The 23,674-nt window shown below is 50.2% G+C and overlaps 1 protein-coding gene across 2 annotated transcripts in view; it reads right to left on the bottom strand.

Annotated features, from left to right (window-relative positions):
* The window catches only part of SMARCB1 (SWI/SNF related BAF chromatin remodeling complex subunit B1), a 43,447-nt gene extending 20,379 nt beyond the window's left edge, over positions 1–23,068 (bottom strand). The window contains exons 1-4 of one of the 2 annotated variants that reach the window (XM_081966189.1): positions 22,895–23,066; positions 22,595–22,706; positions 22,480–22,509; positions 3,305–3,434 (exon numbers count right to left, since the gene is read on the bottom strand). In XM_081966189.1, the coding sequence (XP_081822315.1) occupies positions 3,305–3,434; positions 22,480–22,509; positions 22,595–22,706; positions 22,895–22,987 (365 nt within the window). In that variant the 5' untranslated portion in view covers positions 22,988–23,066. Of the gene's footprint in view, positions 1–3,304; positions 3,435–22,479; positions 22,510–22,594; positions 22,707–22,894 lie in introns of both variants that reach the window. The other variant, XM_081966190.1, reaches the window with a different exon arrangement.
* Between the last annotated feature and the right edge of the window lie 606 nt (positions 23,069–23,674).

Below are 23,674 nucleotides of genomic sequence, written 5' to 3'. Positions count from 1 at the left end.
AAATGGCAAGGCTTGATACTGGCAGTGGCTGCCTGCGTAAGTGAATCTCAGGTATCGCGGTGGGCTTTGCGGATGGGTACGTGGTGGTAGGCCTCCTTGAGGTCTATGGATGTCAAAATATCCCCCGGCCTGATGCATCCCAGGATGGACTGGAAGGACTGCATCTTGAACTTCCGATAGGTTACATGATAGTTTAACCTTTTTAGGTCCAATATTTCCCTCCATCCCCCGGAATTTTTGGGGATCAGGAACAGGATTGAGTAAAATCCTGTCCCCTCCTGACCCGCCAGAACAGCCTCTATGGCCCTGATATCCCTGAGGTGCCTGATCTCCTGTTCCATGAGAGCCCGTTTGACTGGGCATGAAGGGACGGGGCACCTGATGAAATGGTGGGGGGGAGGGAGAGGAATTCCAAGGTGAGACCCATGCGGATTGTTTGTAGGACCCACTGGTCCGACGTAATCTGCTCCCACTTGGCGTGAAATAACTGGAGACGCCCTCCTATGGGAGCTGATCGTTGATTGTCATTTGTATCTTCTAAAGGGGCGTGAACCAGACCCCCACCTAAAGGGGTGTTTAGAGTAGTGTTGTTGGTGCTGGGGATACGCCCGATGAAATGGGGCGGAGCTAGTGGATGGCTCAGTGTTCTGAAAGGGTTGCCTCCTGTAGGAGTTGGGACCCTTCTGATCGGACTTTTTTGTGACCGGTGGCATCACCTTCTTTTTGTCCTTGTTTTCCACTAGGACAGGGTCCAGGACCTTCCCGAAGAGCTTGTCCCCTTTAGAGGGAGCTGTGACAAGCTTCCACTTGAAACGCATGTCCACGTTCCAGGGTCTTAGCCACAAGAGGCATCTGGTGGTGACATTAGACGCTAGGGCTCAAGAGGCAAACTTGGCAGCGCTCAGGGTGGCATCTGCGGTGTACTCTGTGGCTGCCATGATCTTATTGATATCCTGCCTCAACTTGGTGTCCCTGGCTGGAATTTTTGTCAGTAACTGCCTCAACCAAAGCAGGGCTGCCCTGGAAAGGAAGGAGGCTGAGGCAGACATCTTAATTGCCCATGCTGCCGCCTGGTGAGTTTTGTGAAAAGCATTCTCAGTCCTCTTGTCCTCTGCCTTGAGCCCTTCTAGTAAGTCAGGGAGAACAGACATAGAAGTAAGTGCCGCCACGGGAGGATCAATTGGAGGTAGCTTAAGCAAATCCTCCAGGCTGACATCTACTGTATAAAGCTTCTTAGCATTGCTACCGGGGGTAGCCATGGTAGCAGGCTGTGCCCATTGCTTTTGAACCATATTGAGAAAGAATTTGGGTACCGGAACTGTCTCCTGGGCTGACACAGGCTCTTCAAAAAGGTCCCCAGATAGGTTATCTGGGTCATGGGTCATCGGAACCGATGGGGTTGACCCCATGCGGGTTGCTACTTTAGCCTTATTCAGAATGGTTTTGAAGTTGGTCAGTTTAAATAGGCCCGAAAAGGTAGGCTTTTCGGAAGAACCACTTTCATCCCCCAAGAACTCGGCTTCCTGCCTAGGCAATAAATCTTCCTCCTCCTCCCAGTCCGAATCCTCCGAGGCTAGGGAGGAATGGGGGGACTGAAGAGGCTGGGTGAAAGATGCTGCACTGGGAGCAGCCTGGGGCTCTAGATGGCGGGTCTTGTGAGTGTGTTTGCCTCTCTGTTGCATGCCCGCTTCGATGCCCTGGGAGATAGCCCTGTTGATGACCTCCTGCATTTCTCCTGAGAGGTTGGGCCACTGGTCCTCGACTGGGCGAAGCCTGGGGCTGGGCTTGGGAGGTGGAAGTTGCGGTGCCAAGGGCCCCACGGGGGCTGGCCCCTCCTCCAGATCCGAAGGACAGGTGAAGAGGTCGGCCTGATCCGCCATCGAGGGTCCTGGTGAAACTACCATGGCCAAAGAGGCCGTGGGCGAGAATTCCTGGCCTTCCCCTTCACTATCGGAGATAGGGTGAGCCTGGGCAAGGGTAACCTCCCCGGAGGATTCCTCAGGGCTCACCAACTGGGAGCTTGGGCCTGTTGTTGGGCCTTGGAAAATTGTTTTTCTAGGGCCTTCTGGCGGCGTATGGCATCCTCATCCTGCCCCGGTCCCTGCTTAGGCCCGGGTTTGGAATAAGGCTTGTTGCCTCTGATGGCCTCCCTGGCAGCCTTGCCAGCCTGCCTAGCGAAGGCTCTGGAAGAAACTCTCATTGGTTCAGGGTTTTCTGTGATATGATCTGCCATGGTGTTAATAATGGGCCCAAATTGAGACAGGTAGGGAACCATCTCCACTCACCACCTCACAGTAGCCCACCGCAAGCCAAAGCGCTCAAGAAGAGACACAGAAGGTTGCAGGATGAGATTCAGCCAAGGCAGGGGTATAGCGCGAGCAAAGCCAGCTCCCAGCGCCTGCAGGAGAGTAAGGGCTGCGATCCAGGCGACCATAAGCACTTGCAGCTTCAATCCGAAAGGTCTAGGAGCCCGGATCGCCAGTCTAACCGGTCAATGAGGTCTCCACGCGGCTCCTGCTGAGAGTCAGGCTTTAGGCAGCTGTGGCATGAGGTCAAAATCGAAATAGAAACTGGCGGGGCTCCAAAATGGCGGCCAGAACTCCCTGCCGCCTCTCAAGCCCTTTTTAAAAGTGCCGCTATCGCTTGGGAGAGCCCTGAGGAGCCGCGCCGAACGCCGGCTTGTAAAAAGCATGGACGACAGCAATGGAGCTCTCAGAGGGGATTTCCTCCCGCAACAGGGTTGCTGCGGCGGCGCAGACATCAGCAGTCGACCTAAGCACTTCCCCAACAGCTGTCTGCGACCCTGCGGGGCCCGAGCAAGCTCGGGACACCAGGAGCACCAAGGGGTGAGAGAGAAGCCAAATTGGAAATTAAAACAAATTTTTCTCACCGCCTGCTCCAAAGTAAATATCATGATCTTTTCCTTTCTGTAATATAATTGAGAGTCCAAGCAATCTATCTAGAATTGAAGAGAAACTCAAAGCGCGTCCACTGGGCTAGCTGAATTGAAAAAAACTGAAGATAATCAGCACCAGAGGTATGGTTTAAAGTTTCAATTCAGTTCTGGGCAGATTGGCTGTATTTAACCCTTGCTTGGACTCTCCAGAGCAGCGCCCTGGAAAATATTCTTTCCCAAGTGAGAGTTTACATGCAACACTTACATCTGCCATAAGTTTTATGTGGAGTTTGTGGTATATACCCAGCAATGCAAGTTTCACGAGGAAGACAGTTGCACCACCAGACCCAGAAGATGCAAATGGCCCTCCTTTGCATGTAGCAAGAGGGAAATAAATCAGCTGGTTACCTAAGGTAGGTGGGAGGTTCAGTGCTGATGGAGACGGCTTTGTACTTCTCATCATTTCCATCCAGGATTTCTTCAACTTCAGAAGCTTTTAAGAGAGTCACGCTGGTGGCCAGGGTGGTATACCCATGATCTGGAGCAGGAAAGGGAGACCCAGAAACTGTGGGTTGTGGAACCCGAGAAGCACCAACCTCTCAGATAACTAAAAGAATAAAAATCAAGGCTGGCACCCAGGCTGGACTGCCCAGGAAAGCAACGCTAGCCAAAAGTAGGCTCCGGTTCTAACCAACCCCCTTCACAAAAGGGAGACAAAAACACTCTCCACTGATGTTCCTGCAAATCCCTGTTTGAGCATGAGTGTTATTTATTAGAAAGTTATGTAACTTGCCTATTTCCATGAAATCAATAATAAAATCATTAAACGATTCCATTTAACCAGGAGCAATATATATATGTTTTGGTCTGTGACCATAAATAAAGTATGTATATGTATATGTATATGTATATGCATATGCATATGCACATATACACATATACATATATATACATACTTTATTTATGGTCACAGACCAAAACATGAGTACTACAAAAGAGACATAAGAGAATTGATCATAGCAATCAGTAATCAAAAGCTTAACTAAGGGAAGTTATAGCGTTCTCCTCCAATGGTTACAGCTCTTAAGAAAAATTTGGAAACCTGAGAGGCAATGTATGACGAGTCATCTCCAAGGCAATATACAAATTACAGCCATTAGGTCTAGAATGACCATTGTCTTACCTGAAGGGTCGTTTTCAGGGTGCTGCGAAGGAGAGTCCAAGCAAGGGTTAAATACAGCCAATCTGCCCAGAACTGAATTGAAACTTTAAGCCACGCCTCTGGTGCTGATTATCTTCAGATTTTTTCAATGAAGACGTGGACTGTGGCGCGCTGAGAAGTCCAATATGAAAACCAACAGGTAAACAAGTCAATAAAAAACCAAAAAACTGGAACAGGAAACTCACACTGCCACCAGCGGAACCAGACCCCAGGGTGGGGTGGACTCTCCTTCGCAGCACCCTGAAAACGACCCTTCAGGTAAGACAATGGTCATTTTCCAGGGCGCTACTCTGGAGAGTCCAAGCAAGGGACATGCCCAAGCTAATTGTCACTAGGGCGGGAAGCCGCAGCATTCAGGGTCTCTACCCTGGTGTGAATGCCCTGAAGAACTTGCCTCCCGAATGCCCCGTCCGCTGATGCAAAACTGTCCAAATTATAATTTCGGACGAATGGGGACAGTGAATTTCTTCAACTGGAGCCTGGGTCGCCCAGGCTGCCGTGGTGGCGGCGCTCCTAGTCGAATGTGCTGTAATGTTGTGAGGCACAGGTTTTGACTGCAGGACGTGAGCGAGGGCGATGCAGGCCCTCAGCCACCCTCCAATGGTAGAGGAGGACACTTTCCTGCCCTGGGAAGCCGGCTGGAAGGATATGAAAAGGGATTCAGATCTTTGACATCCCGCCGTGCACTTGATGTACCTGCGAAGCGTCCTGCACACATCTAGCAAGTGCCAGCGTTTCTCCCACGGGTGCCTAGGATGTGGACAAAAGTCCAGGAGGACAACCTCCTGGGCCCAGTGGAACCAGGAATTGATTTTGGGAATGAACGACGGGTCCAGCCTGAGAATCACCCTGTCTTGCCGAATTAGGCATAAGTCCTCTCTGAAATACGCTGAGCTGTTTTGATGGCGACCAAAAATGCAGTCTTAAATGTCAGATGTTTGAGACTGGCAGATCTGAGTGGTTCAAATGGAGGACCGATAAGGGCACATAGAACTACATTGAGGTCCCAGGATGGATTCCTGTGAACCACAGGGGTCTCAGGTTGGTCGCACCCCTGAGGAAACTGCGAATGGTGGGATTCCGGCCAAGCAAGGGATGCCCATCAGTAGTAAGAATGGTTGAAAGAGCTGCCACCTGACGCCGCAGAGTGTTAGGCGCCAGGCCCTTGTCCAAACCCTCCTGTAGGAAGTCCAGGATGACAGGAACCGAGGCAGAGGAGGGAGATGATCCACAGGCAGCGCACCAGTTGGCGAAGGCTCTCCAGGTAGCATCATAGATTCAAGTCATGGACAGACGTCTGGACGCTTGAATGGTGCAAATCACTTTGGCCAAGAGACTGCTTCTGCTCAGGAGATCCCTCTCAAGTGCCAGACGGCTAGTTGCAGCCACTGGGGCTCCGGATGTTGAAGGACCCCCTGGCTGAGAGAGATCTCCTGCGGGGGGAACCGCCACGGTGGTTCGATGGAGAGGCTCACCAGGTCCGCAAACCAGGTTCTCCTGGGCCAGAACGGTGCCACCAGCAGTACCTCCGCCGCCTCCGACAGGATCTTCTGGATGATTCTGGGAAGAAGAGGTAACGGTGGGAAGGCGTACAGAAGTCCCCGCGGCCAAGGGCTGTGCAAGGCGTTGACTCCTTCGGCCCGTGGGTCGTGGAACCTCGTAAAGAACCTTGGGAGGTGTGTGTTGGATGCGGTGGCGAACAGGTCTACCTGCGGGCGGCCGAACCTCTGGGACAGCTGCTGGAACAGTTGCAGGTGCAGGCGCCACTCCGAGTGGTCGACCGTGGCTCTGCTCAGCCAGTCCGCCTGGGTGTTGGTTGTGCCCAAGATGTGTTCCGCCTGTAAGGAAAGGAGATGTCTCTCCGCCCAGTGACCCAGGAGTTCGGCCTCTTTCATCAAGGATCTGGAGCGAGTGCCCCCCTGGCGGTTGATGTGCGCCTTGGTTGCCACATTGTCCGTTAGAATGCGCACATGGTCTCCTTGTATGGTGGTCTGGAACTGCCGGAGGGCCAACCTGACTGCTCTCAGCTCCAGGCAGTTGATGCTGTGAGCGGCCTCGGAGGGAGACCATCTGCCCTGCACCAGCTGACTGTGGCAACGAGCTCCCCAGCCGTACAGGCTGGCGTCCGTCGTGATGGTGAAACGGACGGGCTCCTTGAAGGGGGACCCCTTTGACAGGGCCGGGGACAACCACCACTTGAGGGAACGTCATACCTCTATGGAGTCCGGGATTAGCCTTGTCGAACTGCTTTCCTTGGCCCTTCGGTAGGGAAGCAGGAGCCACTGGAGCGGGTGGGAGTGGAGTCATGCCCAAGGCACGATGGACAGGCACGAAATCATTTTGCCGAGAAGCTGAGACAGCTGGACCACCTTGGCTAGAGGCGACCGCTGCACTTGAGCGACTCTTTCCCTGAGGCTCGTCACCCTTTCTGGAGACAGGAAGACCCGGCACGAGACGGTGTCTATGATGGCTCCTAGATGTTGTAGCCTGGTTTTCGGGAGAAGATGACTTTTCTCCAGGTTTATGGAGAACCCGTGATCTTGAAGCACCTGGATGGTGTATTCCAGGTCTTTGGCTGCCTGCTGATGCGATGATGACTGGATGAGGACATCGTCCAGGTAGCAGTGCAGTCTGTTCGGATGGGACCTGAGGAAAGACGCCAAAGCCATGAGGATCTTGGTAAATGTCCTGGGTGCCGAGGACAGACAAAACGGCAGGGCTCGGTACTGGTAGTGACAGCCTGCGTATGAGAATCTCAGGTACCTGCGGTGGGCTTTGCGGATGGGGACGTGGAGGTAGGCCTCTTTGAGGTCTATGGATGTTAATATATCCCCCGGTCTGATGCATCCCAGGATAGACTGGAGGGATTGCATTTTGAACCTTCGATAGGTCACATGGTAATTTAATTTTTTGAGGTCCAATATTCCCCTCCACCCTCCGGAGTTTTTGGGGACCAGGAATAGTATTGAGTAGAATCCTGTCCGCGCCTGACCTGCCTCTATGGCTCTGATTTCCCTGAGATGCTTGATCTCCTGTTCCATGAGTGACCGTTTGACTGGGCAAGAAGGAACGGGGCACCTGATGAAGTGGCGGGGGGGAAGGGATAGGAACTCCAGGGTGAGACCCATGCGGACCGTTTGTAGGACCCACTGGTCCGACGTGATCTGCTCCCACTTGGCATGAAATAGCCGGAGACGCCCTCCTATGGGAGCTGACCGGTGATGGTCATTTATTATCTCCTGAAGGGACCTGAGCCAGACCCCCCTCGAAAGGAGCGCTTGTAGTAGTGCTGCTGGCTACCTCTGTAGCGAAAAGGCTGACGGTCCTGGGACCGATCGTTTTGCTGGGGATACGCCCGATGAAAGGGGGCGGAGCAAGTGGAAGGCTCGATGTTCCGAAAGGGCTGTCTCCTGTAGGAGTTGGAACCCTTCCGATCAGATTTCTTAGCGATCGATGGCATCACCTTCTTCTTGTCCTTGTTTTCAACAAGGATAGGATCAAGAACCTCCCCAAATAGTTTGTCCCCTTTAAAGGGGGTGGTGACAAGCTTCCACTTGGAGCGCATATCCACGTTCCAGGGTCTGAGCCACAACAGGCATCGGGAGGTAACATTAGACGCCAGGGCTCGAGAAGCAAACTTGGCAGCACTCAGGGTGGCATCTGCGGTGTACTCAGTGGCTGCCATGATTTTATTGATATCCTGCCTCAATTTAACGTCCTTGGCAGGTACTTTCCTCAACAACTGTCTCAGCCATAGGAGGGCTGCCCTGGAGAGGAAGGAGGCCAAAGTGGATGACTTAATTGCCCATGCTGCTACCTGGTGAGTTTTGTGGCAAGCAGTCTCGGTCCTCTTGTCCTCAGCCTTGAGCCCCTCCAATAAATCAGGGAGGAGCACAGATGAGGAAGTGAGAGCCACTACAGGGGGATCAATTGGAGGAAGCTTGAGCAAATCCTCCAGACTGGCATCTACAGTGTACAGCTTCTTGTCATTGCTGCTGGGGGTGGCCATGGTAGCTGGCTGCACCCATTGCCTCTGAACCATATTGAGGAACATTTTGGGTACTGGAACAATTTCCTGGACCGATACCGGCTCCTCAAAGAGGTCTCCGGAAAGATCACCAGGATCTGCGGCCGTCTGGGCTGGGGGAGTTGACCCCAAGCGTGTTGAAATCTTGGCCTTATCTAAAATGGTTTTAAAATTGGCCAGTTTGAATAGGCCCGAAAAAACTGGTTGTTCGGAGGAATCCTTCTCATCTCCAGAGAACTCAGCTTCCTGCCTAGGGAGAATGTCCTCCTCTTCCTCCCAGTCAGAATCCTCGGAAGCCGAGGAATGAGGAGATTGAGGCGGCAGGCTAGAGGTTGTCTCTCTGGGATCCTCCTGGGGCTGCAAATGATGGGTTTTGCGAGTACGCTTACCCCTCTGTTGCATGCCCGCCTCAATACCCTGGGAAATGGCCCTGTTAATGATTTCTTGCATCTCAGTAGAGAGATTAGGTCCCTGGTCCTTGATGGGGCGAGCCCCAGGAACGGGCCTGGGAAGCGGCTGTTGGGGCGCCAAGGGCCCCATAGGGGCTGGTCCCTCCTCCAGATCCGAAGGACAGGCAAAAAGATCGGCCTGGTCAGTCATAGAGGGACCTGGAGAGGCTGCCAGAGCAAGGGAGGCCGTAGGAGAGAATTCCTGGCCTTCCTCCTCACTGTCAGAAATGGGGCGTCCCTGGGCTGGAAGAATTTCCCTGGAGGGCTCCCCAGGAGACACCGAAAGGGAAGAGTAAGCCTGCTATTGGGCTTTGCAGAACTGCTTCTCTAACACCTTCTGGCATCGTAAAGCATCCCTATCCGGGCCTGAACCTTGTTTAGGCCCAGGCCTGGAGTAGGGTTTACTCCCTCTAATGGCTTCCCTGGCAGCTTTACCAGCCTGTCTTAGGGGGGCTCTGGAAGAGACACCCTCAGAAGTCTCAGAAGCCTGATCTGTCATGGTACTAGGTCAACTAGGGTAGGTAGTAGGGGAGGGGAATACCACCACTCACCACCTCCACAATAGCCCACCGCAGCACGATGCTCCAGAGGAGACACGGGGATCTGCAAGGCCTGATTCAGGTAACTGGGATTTTCGTGCAAGCGTTGTTAGCTCCCAGCGCCTGCAGGAGAATACTGGATGTGACCCAGGAGGCCACAATCCCACGCTGCTTCTTTTCTCAAGAACAGGGGCCAAGGTCGCCAGTCAGACCGGTCAAGGCTGACTCCAAACGGCTCCTGTGCTGAGTCAGGCTTCAGGCAGCTGCGGCATGTGTTTGTAAGATCTAAAACGAAACTTGCAGCATTCAAAATGGCGCCCGGAACTCACCGCCGCTTTTCATGCCTAAATTTCAAAGCCGACAATGCCCGAAAGCCCTGGGAGACCGCGCCGCACTCCGGCTTGCAAAAAGCGCAGACGGCAACAGCGGGTTCCCAGCGGGGAATCGCCCCCAGTAGGGGTGCTCCAGCGGCGCTGGCGTCGGCACTCTGACCCACGCGCCTCCCTCAACAGCTGCCTGTGGCTTCGAGGAGCCTGGGCGAAGCCCTGGACACCAGGAGAGCCAGGGGTGAGAACAGCCAATTGAAATAAAGTTATTTGACTCACCAGCCTGCTCTGTGTAATTCTCTACCTTATTCTTTTAAAAATACTCTTGAGAGTCCAAGCAATCTATCTCAGAATTTAAGAGAAACTCTAAACGCGTCCACTGGGCTTGCTGAATTGAAAAAAACTGAAGATAATCAGCACCAGAGGCGTGGCTTAAAGTTTCAATTCAGTTCTGGGCAGATTGGCTGTATTTAACCCTTGTTTGGACTCTCCAGAGCAGCACCCTGGAAAGGGGACGATTTCAAGAAAAGACAGTAACTTAGATCTGTCTGCGTTATACATGGGGCAAAATAGGACGTGCTCCACAGTTTCAACCTCAGCTCTGTCACAAGGGCATAGCCGCTCGTTAATCGGGAGCCTCTTAAAACGACCATCCAAAAGTGCTGAGGGCAAGACATTAAAGCGAGCTAGGGAAAAAGCTCTTCTATACTTGGGAATGGGACCAGGAACAATTAACTGACAGCCAACAAACCATCTGCACCCCAATGCTCTCCAGAACAGCTAAGCCTTTAACATAAGATTTTCTAAAAAGGAGGTTGAGAGCACCTCAGAAGCCAAGATGAGCTTCCCCAGCACGGATGGAGTAGTTACAGATGGTCCAAATGTAGCAGTGTGAGTAGCCATTGGTGTGCCCATGTAACACTTCTACTTTGTGTGCTGTACTGACTGCTGGGTACCATAATCAGTCCAAAGATGCTGATTCTCACTTACAAAGCCCTACATGATGTAGGGCAAGGGTTATAGGTTTCAGCCTGTCCCATACTCTCTAACAGAATGGGAATGCTCCAGGTCTCTTTCCTAAAAATACGTCATCTGATGGGACCTGGAAAACATAAGGGAGCTGAAGAAGGCAAATAACCTTTTGCCTATCATAATTGCATGCCTGATGCTAATAGAAAAATCTTTAGTTCCTTGAGAAAGGAACTGACAAGCTTGAGACCAGAACAAAATGTGAAAGCTTGTTGCAAGGATCAGCACAGACATTAAGACTTGAGTGTGGTAAAGATGGAAGGCAATGACATTGGAGCAGTTGAGAGGTTTTCAAGTTCTCTTCCAACTCCATTTCAATCTGGGCAAGAGATGAAAATGCCTGCAGAGATTCACAGTCATCCAAGCCATGGTTGTCCCAAAGGTTCTTTTCCAAAAGGCAGCTGGATTTCCTTGGTTTTTCCTTGAAAATGTTTCGCTTCTCATCTCAGAGCCTTCTTGGATGAGAAGCGAAACATTTTCAAGGAAAAACCAAGAAAGTCCAGCTGCCTTTTGGAAAAGCACATTTGTGGACAAGATAAATTTCCCCCCCTTTTGGCTTCTCTTCCTGTATCTTCCACATGTGTCTGTGCATATCTATAGGATATATTCTAATAAAGTGACTGGAAACATCTGCCCTCGTGTGAGAGACTAAGAAAAAAAGATGAAGGATGATACTGACTTATCTTAGACCACACAGTCAAGGTGTGAGAAACATGGGAAGAAAGCATTTCAGAGCGAAACAATTTGTATTAACTAGTTATAACTCTGACTAGGAATATGTGCTTCCTTTTTCAAGCATCTGTATTTGACCAGATTGTCAGGGGAAAAAACACCCTGATGAAAAATGAAGTCTATGGACCGGGCTGATTCCCAGCGGCATACCATTAAGATGTTAAGAAAATAAAATAAAAAGTCTTTGAGAAGTATATTCTAATTAATAAACAAAATTTTAATGAAAGTAAATAAAACAGAAAATTAACTAAATGTTACATTTTGAAAATAAATGTTCCGCCTGCCAGCATGCTTGGCAGTCGGACAAAGAACAAAGGAAAAATTCTGGAATGTGTGAAGACATGCGCAATAAATCACTTTCAGATAACATTTATGACCTGCGCAATAAAGCTTTCTCAGTTTAACTCTTCAGTGTCAGTTTCAGTCAGTTCATGTCTAGCAAACTTTTTAACATCGTGACACAGATGACATAGCATATGAAATCCTACATATGCTACGTGGTGTCATACTCAGTTTGACATGATATTTTGGGAAGCTCCCTAGGTAGAAGGACCAGAGAGGCTATTATACCCTGGAGCCCTCGGAACAAAATGATTGTAGGTTGGGGAGCAATGGGGATCACACCATGGTGGCTTGGCAGAAAGGATGTGGAAGCACAGAAAGGACTGGAGGAGCTGTGTGTGAGAAACTCCCTACAGTGATGATCTTCACAGTTAATACTATTGGGTAGAATGGGGGGGAGGTATTTGGGGTTGTTGTTAGTTGTTGATCTATGCCAGGGGACATAGTAGGAATACTGATACCCCAACATTTGAAAGAGCTGCAGCTGAGCTTCCCAAGAGATCCTCCTTGAATCCAGCTGTCTTCACTTTTAGAGGAAGTCTAATGAAAGAGCAACAAGAGGACTTCCGCTTCCGGGACCGAATGGCAACGGATGCGTAGTCCGCTGATCGCTCCCTTGGCGGGCTCCGAAAGGAGCACAGGAGACTTGAGCGAAGGGTCTCCTGCCGAAAGGCGGCTTGCTGGGACCTCCCGCAGCGGCGGCAGCCGGTGGGGGTGTTTTCCCAGCTTCGCCTAGGCGCCGGGGAGCAGTGGGGGGGCGAGTGACGTCGCCTCTTCGCTGGACGGCCCTGGGAGGTTTCAGATCAAAAGAGAAGTGTGGCTGAAGGCTGGAGGCGCGGATCCCACCTGGTGCTCTTTGTTTATCTTGAAAGAAAGCTACAGATGTCCGTGAGTTGGTGTGCTCTGGCTCTTGAAATGGAAATTAGAGGGGGGTGGTTCTATTACCCCCCCCCCTCGGAATAAGCGGCATTTAAAAGGACTCTCTCGGAGAGAGAGAATAATAACTGATTAGTTACTCGTACAGTGAATGAGAATGACTTTTTACAATTGCCAGAAATGATTTTAAAGCTGACTTTCACCTTTTAAAAAAAGGGAAAGAAAAACTTTTTGTGACTTCTCTCCCTGCGGAAGGGAGGGCCAAGATGGCGCCCGCCCTCCTTCCTTTGTCTACATATGAATGAAACTTGTCCTTTGAAACTGCTCCCAAAGAGAAAGCAAAGTGGATTGTTTGTTGCACTCTCTCAAAGGGAAGCTGGGACTTCTTTCTGTATGTGGCTCTTCTGAACTTTTGATTATTGGAAATATTTCTTGGAGTATCTCTCTCTTGGAACTGTAAAGGGTTTCCCCGGACACCATTTTCCCTGGAAAGGATTTGTATCTCTGAACTTAGTAAATGGCTTCAAGGAAACCACCGACGGGCAAGGCCCACTCAGCTCCCTCATCTGCTGCCCCCAGCCCCACGACCCAACAGTCCAAGATCACCTCATTGCTGCAGAAAGGAGGGGCTGGAGAGGATACAAAAGAATTATCTGTTACGGAAATGTTTAAAGAACTTATGAGGGGGCAGAATGAAATGAGAAAAGAAATGGCAGAGCTTAAAGAAGAGCTCAGAGAGGTTAAAGAACATATTGCTGGAAATAAACAGAGAATTTTGGTGTTGGAGGAGGGAGCGGCGGAGCTGGGGGAGGAGGTTAAAGCAATACGCAAGGGAAACGCAGATGTAGAAAATTTTCTGACAAAAATAGAATTTGAAAGAATGTCCTTTTTTCTTAGATTTCAGAACCTGCCAGAGGAAGAAAACAAAGATCTTAAAGAGTTTATGAGTACAATTTTAGCAGATTATATTAAGGGAGATAAGAAACAATTATGGTGGGATATGGATCTAGCATATAGGATAAACTCAGCATATGCCAGAAGTCATAATGTTCCAAGAGAGGTACATGTTAAATTTGTCAGGCGATCCACAAGGGATGAAGTGCTTGCGACCCAAAGGGAGAGACCATTGAAATACAAAGAGGAACAGATCACCATTCTCAAACAGATCCCCCAGAAAATAAGAGAGGAGGAGGAAATATTCCTCCTTATCAAAAAAAACTATACAACATGGGGGTCTGGTTTAGATGGCTGCTACCAGAGGGGATGATGGTCTTCTGGGAGGGAAATAGGATCAGAATTAATACAATTCAAGAGGCGGAAGCCTTTATTAAAAAGAATCTTTCCCCCCCAGAGGAGGAATTTAGTGGGAGTAGAGAAAAGGACAGCAAGATGCAAGATAAGGAGGGGGGGCATTGAGGCCCCTCCGGGGGGCAGGGAAGAAGAAGCAATATCGAAAAGGCTTAGATCACAAAAATGAATATATTTGGAATAATTGTAATTGTTGATATTACAGAAAGTAACAAAGAAAAATAGTAGAGCACATGTTTGCTAATATTGGTTAAATTTGTTCTGATGCTTTCTTTTATATTTTATTTTTAAGATTGTTAAGTTTGTGAGTTTCTTGGAGGGATTTTCGCCACCAGTGTGGAAGCTGCAAAAAAAAATTTGTACACCCTTTTACCCTTCCCTATATATTTTAAAATAATAAAATTTTGCAATATAATGAAAGAGCGACAAGAGATCAACTACTGAAAAAGATATCATTTGATGCCACCTACCGTATTTTTCGGACTATAAGACACACCAGTGTATAAGACGCACCAAGATTTTGAAGAGGTAAGAAAAAAAGGTTTTTGTCCTCCCCAGCCCACAGGAGCACTCTGCAGGCTTAAGCAGGGCTGGGGGAAGGCAAAAACGCCCCTGGTTTTGCAAAAAACGGATGGAAAACAAACCATTTTTTGCAAAAACAGGCATTTTTGCCTTCCACCAACTCTGCTGAAGCCTGCAGAGTGCTCCTGGGGGATGGGGGAAGGCAACTGGGTTGTGGCCCAGCACACGAGTCGAGCTTCACAAGTATATATACCTTGTTGGTAATTCATTCTGGAAGATGTGCTGAATACTAAAACCGATAAGATTTGAAAAAAACCACGTGACCTGCTATTTTGACCAGAAGAAATAGTGAGTCAGGAGGCAGCTAAGTTCAGCAAGTTCTTCCTTGCATATTGGCTACTGGCAGAAAGACAAGTGCCTGGACAAGATAACTGCTTCAAAACATCTTGAATACCAAATTCGATGAGTTTTGAAGCAATCGAATGCTGAAGTATGACTGTATACTAAAAGACATCTAACTGGCTAAAATGTTGCACTCAAATTGGTTCTGGGTCCTGTACTCTCCAATACATTCATTATATAGCAATAGCACTTTATGTACTGCTCCACGGTGCTTTACAGCACTCTGAGTCAGGATGTTGCCCAGGATATTGCTCTGAACAATCTGGGTCCTCATTCTGCCAAGCTCAGGATGGAAGGCTGAGTCAACCTTGAGCCCATCAGGATCAGACTCCTGGCACCAGGCAGTTTGCTTGCAATGTTTATTATTTATTTATTTTATCAGACTTATTAGTCGCCCCCTCTCCCCACAGGGACTCGGGGCGACGTACACAAGCAACGGTCTACGGACTACAAAGAAGGAGGTAAAAATAAATAAATACAATAATCAGAGAAGTTAAAACCCCAATAAGAATAAAAGTTGCATTCTAACCACTGTGCCACCAGGGATCATAGCACAGAACAACTTGAATGAAGAAATAAAGGGAGTTATCAAACTGGCAAATAATAATTTCAATCTTCCAAAGTATCTTCCAGCCCTATTATATATGTAGCTTAGGGTTGAACAATGGAATCCTTGGTCTCCTTGGATATTAAACATAAAGTAGGGTTCAAGAAGTCATAAATGAAATTTTAAATGATCCTGACAAATTAATCAGTTGAAAGCAATATACTTTAATAGAGACAAGCACAAGTTCTTCAAACAGAAAACAAATGTCACTGCGTAGTATCAGATGGGAGTGTAGCTGCTTTGTTAACAATACTTGCCAAAAAGGCTTTGGAGTACTGACTAAAACAAATTTCAATATAATGTAGCTATCCTGGGAGATCATAAAACGTTCAATGGATGTTGAAGCAAAGACGGGAAGACGAGGAACGTGAGGGGAACCCTGCCCCCAGCGGATGGCCTCCGGAGTCATCGCCGGCCACACAGAGCCTCGCTCCATGCCATAGAAAACATAGGCGCGCATGCACACCCCGTACAATCACAGTCTCGGAGACTTTGTAGCAGCGGGAACTTGTTCTCACTAGCCCGGGCTTCTGCAGAAGCTTCCTTCTGAAGCCCTCTGAGGAAGGGCCAGTTGGGAGAGGGGCTTTGGTCCTGTTCCGGGCTGTAATTGCGTGGGGCGTGCACACGCCTATGTTTTCCATGGAGTGGGGCCGCAGCCGGAAGACAAGGAACGTGAGGTGGTGAAGAAGAGCCACACTCAAGGGGCCAAAGAGCTGCATGTGGCTCATGAGTCGTGGTTTGCCGACCACTGATCTAGACCTAAGAACCTGTATACATTTACAGTCATGCATACTGAAGACAAAATAACTCTACAAGCAGAAGAGAAACAAAGAGGGTCAATGCGGAGGAGATTCTAACACAGGTGGAAGAAAATTCCCCAAACTATGGCTCAGCCAAAAGGAAACGCAGACGGCGGAGACAGAAAAATAAAAGGACAGGAATTTTAAATAGACTAAGAAATAAGGGAAATAAAAAAAACCCACTCCCTTCAATCTTTCTGACTAATTTACGTTCACTTGCTAAGTGAACGTAAATGAAACACTCCTTTTAAATAGATACAATTCTGATTTTTACAACGCATCTGTCCTATGCTTTATTGAATCCTGGCTAAACAAAGAAATTGAGCATGCATATACCAGGGTTTCAGATAGTTAGAGCAGACAGGATTGCAGTAAAAAAAAGGGAGGCGGCTTATGTATATATGTCAACAATTGGTCTCAGGATATCGCTATCTCAGAATTACAGGGTTTTATGTGTGTGGTGACCATTTTGTGGGAAATGAGCCTTTTTTGGCTCATGTACCATAAGAGGGGGGGAGCGCAGGGGGTGCCGCACCCATAATGCAACGTGCGACACCCCCCCCCCCCCCAGTGAGCATACATGCATGAGAGGCGCTCCCCCCCATTTTTTGCATGTTTTTTTTGCCCTCCCCAGACTCCAGAGGCTTTATAGGAGTCTGGGAGAGCAAAAAAAGCCTACCCCACAACCCCTGGTGATCACAGAAAAGGAAGTACAAGATCTATTTCGCAGACAGAAGCCAGGAAAAGCACCAGCCCAGACAACTCCTTCTTGCTTGTCTGTGCTGACCAATTGGCCCCCATCTTCACCCAAATCTTCAATAAATCACTAGAAATGTGTTCCTTCTTGCTTCAAACGCTCTATCATCATCCCAGTGCTTAAGAAGCCCTCCATCAAGGAACAGAATGATTACAGACCAGTTGCTCTAACATTTGTAGTTATTGAAAACCTTTGAAAGGCTAGTGATGTCCCACTTGAAAACCATCACGGATCCACTATTAGACCCCCTGCAATTTGCATACCAAGTAAATAGATCGACAGATGATGCTGTTAATATGGTTCTGCACTACATCCTACAACTAGATGGCTCTGCACTACATCCTATCGACTAGACGGTTCTGCCCCAGGCACCTGATGGACCCCGAAAGGTTCCTGATGGAGCTTGGGACTTTTCCTGAATCCCTTGCTCACAACTCGACCGAAGCCCTAAGTGGAAGCCTGGGATAGGGCTGCCGCTGGGGCTTTGGATCGTGTTGTGCCTTTGCGGCCTCTGACCCGGTGTCAATCCCGGATGGCTCCCTGGTTTACCGAGGAGCTCCGGGAGATGAAACGCCGGAAAAGACGCCTAGAGAGTGGCTGGAGGGCCAGCCGGTCAGAATCTGATCGAACACTAGTAAGAATTCATATTAAATCCTACTTAGTGGCGATAGAAGCGGCAAAATGGCAATATTTTTCCGCTCTTATCATGTCCGCAGATAACCGCCCAGCCACCCTGTTTAGGATGACCCGCTCCTTACTTAACCAAGGAACTGGGGAAGACCCCTTGCAGGGTAGGGCTAAAGAATTTGTTCAGTATCTGCAGGATAAAATCGCTCAGATCCGGACAGGCTTGGACTCTGACTGGGTAGATTCGGGCGAGCCGACGGGGATGAATCTTGAGGAGACAATCTGGGATGGGTTTGACCCTGTGACCCCCGAAGGCATGGACAGGATTATGGGGAGACTCAGTGCTGTCACTTGTGTGCTGGACCTGTGTCCCTCTTGGTTAGTTTCGGCTTCCCGGGAGGTGACACGAGGCTGGCTCCAGGCGATTACCAACGCTTCATTGAGAGAGGGGTTCTTTCCCACCACCTTGAAGGAGGCGGTGGTGAGGCCCCTCCTCAAGAAGACGTCCCTGGACCCAGCTTCTTTAGCCAACTATCGTCCGGTCTCCAACCTTCGCTTTGTAGCAAAGGTTGTCGAGAGTGTGGTAGCACGTCAGCTTCCCCAGTACCTGGATGAAGCTGTCTACCTGGATCCGTTTCAGTCGGGTTTCAGGCCCAGGTACAGCACGGAGACGGCATTGGTTGCGTTGGTCGATGATCTCTGGCGGGCCCGGGACAGGGGCTGTTCCTCTGTCCTGGTCCTATTAGACCTCTCGGCGGCTTTCGATACCATCGACCATGGTATCCTACTGCAACGACTCGGGGGGTTGGGAGTGGGGGGCACCGTTTTACAGTGGTTCTCCTCCTACCTGTCGGATCGGTCGCAGTTTGTGTTGACTGGGAGGGCAGAGATTGACCCCCAGGCGCGTCACTTGTTCTCTCACCCCTCCTGTTCAACATATACATGAAACCGCTGGGCGAGATCATCCGTGGTTTTGGGGTACGGTATCATCAATATGCTGATGTTACCCAACTTTTCATCTCTACCCCAAACCACCCAAACGATGCCCTCGACGTGATGTCCCGATGCCTGGAGGATGTGCGGATCTGGATGGGGAGGAACAGACTCAAGCTCAATCCCTCCAAGACTTTGGTTTCCGTCATTCCGATTTATACATCTTGTTCCATCTTTGACGATAGGGGGAGAAATTTTAGCCCCCTCAGAGAAGGCTCGCAATCTGGGAGTCCTCCTGGATGTGCGGCTTAGTTTAGAACACCTGACAGCCGTGACCAGGGGGGCCTTTTACCAGGTTCATCTGGTACATCAGTTGCGCCCCTTCCTGGATCGGGATGCTCTGTGCACAGTCACTCATGCCCTCGTCCTTTCTCGCCTGGACTACTGCAACGCTCTCTATATGGGGCTGCCCTTGAAGAGCACCCGGAAGCTTCAGCTGGTCCAGAATGCGGCCGCGCGGGTTGTCATAGGGGTACCTAGGTGCTCCCATGTTACACCCCTTTTAGGCGGCCTGCACTGGTTGCCGGTTGTTTTCCGGGTGCGATTCAAGGTATTAATTATGGCCTTTAAAGCGCTCCATGGCTTAGGCCCAGGGTACCTGCAAGACCACCTACTGCCACCAGTAGCCTCCCACCGTCCAGTACGATCCCACAGAGTTGGCCTCTTCAGGGTGCCGCCGGCCAGACAGTGTCGGCTGGTGACCCCCAGGGGGGAAGCCTTCTCTGTGGGAGCGCCTTCCCTCTGGAATGAGCTGCCCCCGGAGCTTCGCATAATCCCCGACCTCCGGTCCTTCCGACGCGCCCTAAAAAGTTGGCTTTTCCAGCAAGCCGGCCTGGCCTGTTAATTTTAACTTATTTTAAATGTATTGTTTTTTAAAAAAATTTGGTTTTGTTTTTTTTTAGATATGGATTTAATCTTTTTTAACTTTTGGGATGTGTGTTTTTTAATGTTGTACGCTGCCCTGAGTCCTTTTGGAGAAGGGCAGCATATAAATCCAAATAAACCAAACCAAACCAAACCAACTTGAAAACCATCACGGATCCGCTATTGGACCCCCTGCAATTTGCATACCAAGTAAATAGATCGACAGATGATGCTGTTAATATGGCTCTGCACTACATCCTACAACATTTTGAATCTCCAAAGACCTACGCAAGGGTCCTCTTTGTAGACTTTAGTTCAGCATTCCATACCATCAGCTAGCAGTACCTGAACACACTTGTGTGTTCCCCAGGACTGTGTGCTATCTCCACTTCTTCTTTCAATATACCAATGACTGCATCTCAAACGATCCCTCTGTTAAACTACTTAAGTCTGCAGATGATACAACAGTGATTGGTTTCATTCGAGACAACGATGAATCGGCATACAGACGGGAGGTTGAACAATTAGCCTCGTGGTGTGACCGGAACAATCTGGAACTGAACACACTCAAAACTGTAGAAATGGTGGTAGACTTTAGAAGAAACCCTCCCATACTACCACCTCTTACAATACTAAACAACACAATATCAACAGTAGAAACCTTCAAATTTCTAGGTTCTATCATATCTCAAGACCTAAAAAGGTGTGTCTTATACTCCGAAAAATACGGTACTTATTTGCACCCTATGACTATCATTGTGTTACATTGATAAATGTATTTTATCTTTTTATGTACACTGAGAGCATATGCACCAAAGACAAATTCCTTGTGTGTCCAATCACACTTCGCCAATAAAGAATTCCATTCCATCCCATCCCATAATTAAAAAATGCAAAGCAACTTCCCTACAATGCAAGATTCTATTTGGAGCATTTGGTTAATTTAAAAAGGATACATTCAATGTGGTGGATACCATGGAGGAAGATTAATCAGGACTTCATATTAGTAGTAGCATTAGGAGGAGGATGCTGGGGTACCTCCTTTGGGAGGAACTACCATCTGGGGCTCAAAGAGAGGCTTGGGGGCTGCTGAGTGAGCAAAAGGAAGAATCAGAAGACCTTCCCTGACAGCCCATGGGATGCAGGCAGCACATGACACACGCCCCCTTTTCTCTCCACAGAACAGGTCCCTGTTGGGAGGGGGCACTGATCTACAACATACAATGTAGACTGCAATAACCACAAGTACAGGGGTCAGCAACCCGTTGCTCTGGAGCCTCATCTAGCTCTTTCATCCCTCTGCTGCGGCTCCATCGCTCAAAATATGCATCACAACCGCCAATGTGTGATATCCGCCAGCATGCAATTTATTGAGCTTTTCAATCCCCGGTAGGCCAACCACGGATAAATCCAACAAAAGAGAAGTTTCAGAAGAAAAGAGAACAGTTAATTCAACCTCATATGCTAGTTCTGTAGCTGCTCAGGAAATAGTCAGGCACAGAAAGGGTTTTGTGGTTCCTGGTGTTTTTTCTTCTGGTCCAAATGGCTCTTTGAGTGTTTAAGGTTGCCAACATCTGAACTAGTAGAACAAACAGGCAGAAAACTGGCAGAATGCATCCGCAAACACCAACTAGCAGTCAGAGACAAGTTGAAAATTCTTTAATTTCACAACGGACAGATTTAATCATCATTTCAATTGACAAAATGTGACCATCCTAGACCAAGCCAAGTCCAAAAACACCAAAGAATTTCTAGAAGGCTGGCATTCTGACAAATCAGCCATCAATAGACACATGGACATTAACAACATCTATAAACTATGTAAAAGGGACTCTTCCCCAGAAAGGACCCAAAGCACCTCTCCACCAGCAGTCAGCACTCAAATCAGCATAGATTAATTCCAGGGTTAATATCAAACCAACAATCAAGAAACTACCAGGAAGGCAACAGCAAACAGCCCAACCAAAGATTCTCTAAGGCAGTGATAGCAAACGTTTTTGTCCTCACTTGCTGAAATTGCAAGCATGTGTGCAATAGCGTGTGCCCCAACCCCACAATGCAATGCACCCGCTCACCTGCACGCCCACCACCCCACATGTGTGCACGTCCTTCGCAGGCTCTGGAGGCTTTCCTCAAGCCTCTGGAAGCCAAAAACAAGTTCCGCTTTTGGCACCAGGAGGCTTCAGGGAGGACCTCCGGAGCCCAGGGGAGGCCGTTTTCACCCTCTCAGAGGCTCAAGGAAAGCCTCCGGAGACCGGGGAGGGCAAAAAACAGATCTTCTGGAAATTCAGAAACGGGCATGTTTATGGCCTCCAGAGCCGGGGTGGGGGGGACGGGACCGTTTTCACCCTTCCAGAGGCTTGCGGAAAGCCTCTGGAGCCTGGAGAGGGCAAAGAACAGAACTTCCAGAAGTCCCATTTTTCACCCTCCCCAGGATCTGGAGGCTTTTCTCAAGCCTATGGGAGAGTGAAAACGGCCTCCCTCGGCCCTCCCTAAAGTCACCTGGTACTATAAATGGAGGGGGGCGCAGTGCACCCCCCTCCACACACCCCATGCATGCATGTGCATCTTCCACATGAACAGGAGACCTGAAAATCAGCTGCCGGCAGGAAGCGTGCGCGCACACGCAGTGGAGGTACACTGGGCGACAGCTCGCATGCCCACACAAAGGGCTCCGCATACCACCTGTGGCACGTTTGCCATCCCGGCTCTAAGGCCACAGCTACCCACAGCCAAGGCACCATAATATTCTAGCACTGATGATGTTCCCTAGTTGGGCCATGAAACGTCTTCAAGAAAGTAAGCCAGTCACCCCTTGGAGACCTCATGCCAGACCTGAACTCCAAATATTCTCCTTTATCAGTACTTTACATTCCCTTCTGGCGGGGCCGCTGGGGACCCCCTTACCTCGGTTTCCAAGCTCTTCGTGCCGAGGAGGGCCAACCTACGAAAACGGCCACGGGGTAGAGCCGCCTTTGAGTCGCTGCCCCCCCCCTCCCCCAGCCCTCGGTCGCTGCCCCCCCCCGCCTTCCCCTGCTCCGCCGTTAAGGGCCCGAAGGGGGCGGAGCAGTCTCTTTGTTGCTTGCCCCCCCCCCCCGAGCGCTCGGGGCAAGAGCCCTCCCACGGGACTCCGCTGCTCTCCCCCCGCGCGGGATACTCACATCTTCTCGGGCTGTGGCTCCGCTGCGACTCTGCGGGGGAAGACCAAAGAGAACGTCACGCCGGGCCTCCCCCGCGCCCCCACCGCCCCCTCCCCCTCCCCCCCACGGGGCTCACCGTGGGACGAGGCGACGATCTTCTTGCGCTCCTCGACCGTCGCCAGGCGCCTCCAGAGCGATGGGTAGCGCTTGTAGAGGGAGCCACGGAACATCCGCAGATAGTTGCCCACCTGCAGGGCAAGACAAGGGGAGCCCCCGGCAGGTCAGACGCCGACGCCACCGGGCAGGGAGGGCCGGGGGGACGAGCGGGCTCGGGCTCGGTGTCACCTGCGGACGGGGAGGGAGGGGGGAAGGGCGGCGTTGGAACTGCCCGCCACAAGGCCGCGGAGCCGGGGCACTGGCCCGGTCTACCACCCACCTCAGAGCCGATCATGTAGAAGTCGCCATCCTCCTCGAGCTGGAACTTGACGGGCTTCTGCCCGAAGGTTTTGCTCAGCGCCATCATCATCATGGCTGGGCAAGGCCTAGCGCACGACACCAACGCGCACGCGCGGCCCCTCGGGACCCGTATGAGGGGGTCGCCGTGGAGACCGGGCCGGCCGCTGAGGGTGAGGTGAGGAGCTGGGAGGCGGAGCTTCCGGCGGCGTCGCTGCGGGATGGGCTGGGCGAGAGGCGGAGTGTGGACGCCGCGGGCGGCGCGTGGAAGCCCTTCCGGTTTGGCCCGAGCAAGGAAGGGATGAGCGCTTGGAAGCCCTCGCAGAAGGCTATGAATTCCTCAGGAGAAACAGACCCGACAAAAGACGAGGCGGAGTTGCGATGAACTTAAAGAATCCCCTCTAGAGAAGTGCCAAAGCCCCAGGATGATAGAAAAGGAAGAAGAAATGGCATCGCCATAGGCGTGTACAGCAGGGCACCCAACGAAGCCGAGGAAATAGATGAACCGTTTGCTAGTCAGCGAGCTGAGATGTGCAGGAAGCACCCCACAATAGTAATGGGGGATTGTAGCGACCCTGGCATCAACTGGGAGGCAAACTCTGCAACAAATGTAAGATCGAAGAGGTTCCTGATGAGCCAAGCTGTCGGGTCTGTCTCCGTTCAAATACTAAGAAAGAAAACCCTCGACTCCGTGGAGTTAGAGAAGAGGTGCTTTTACTAAGAGTGAACTGATAGCAACAAAAGATCTGGGAAAAATCTGTGG

The sequence above is a fragment of the Natrix helvetica genome (assembly GCF_964273705.1).
Source record: "Natrix helvetica genome assembly, chromosome: 14".
Classification (NCBI taxonomy): Eukaryota; Metazoa; Chordata; class Lepidosauria; order Squamata; family Natricidae; genus Natrix; species Natrix helvetica.
The sequence above is the reverse complement of the archived record's forward strand: the minus strand, read 5'-3'. Positions and strand labels throughout refer to the sequence as shown.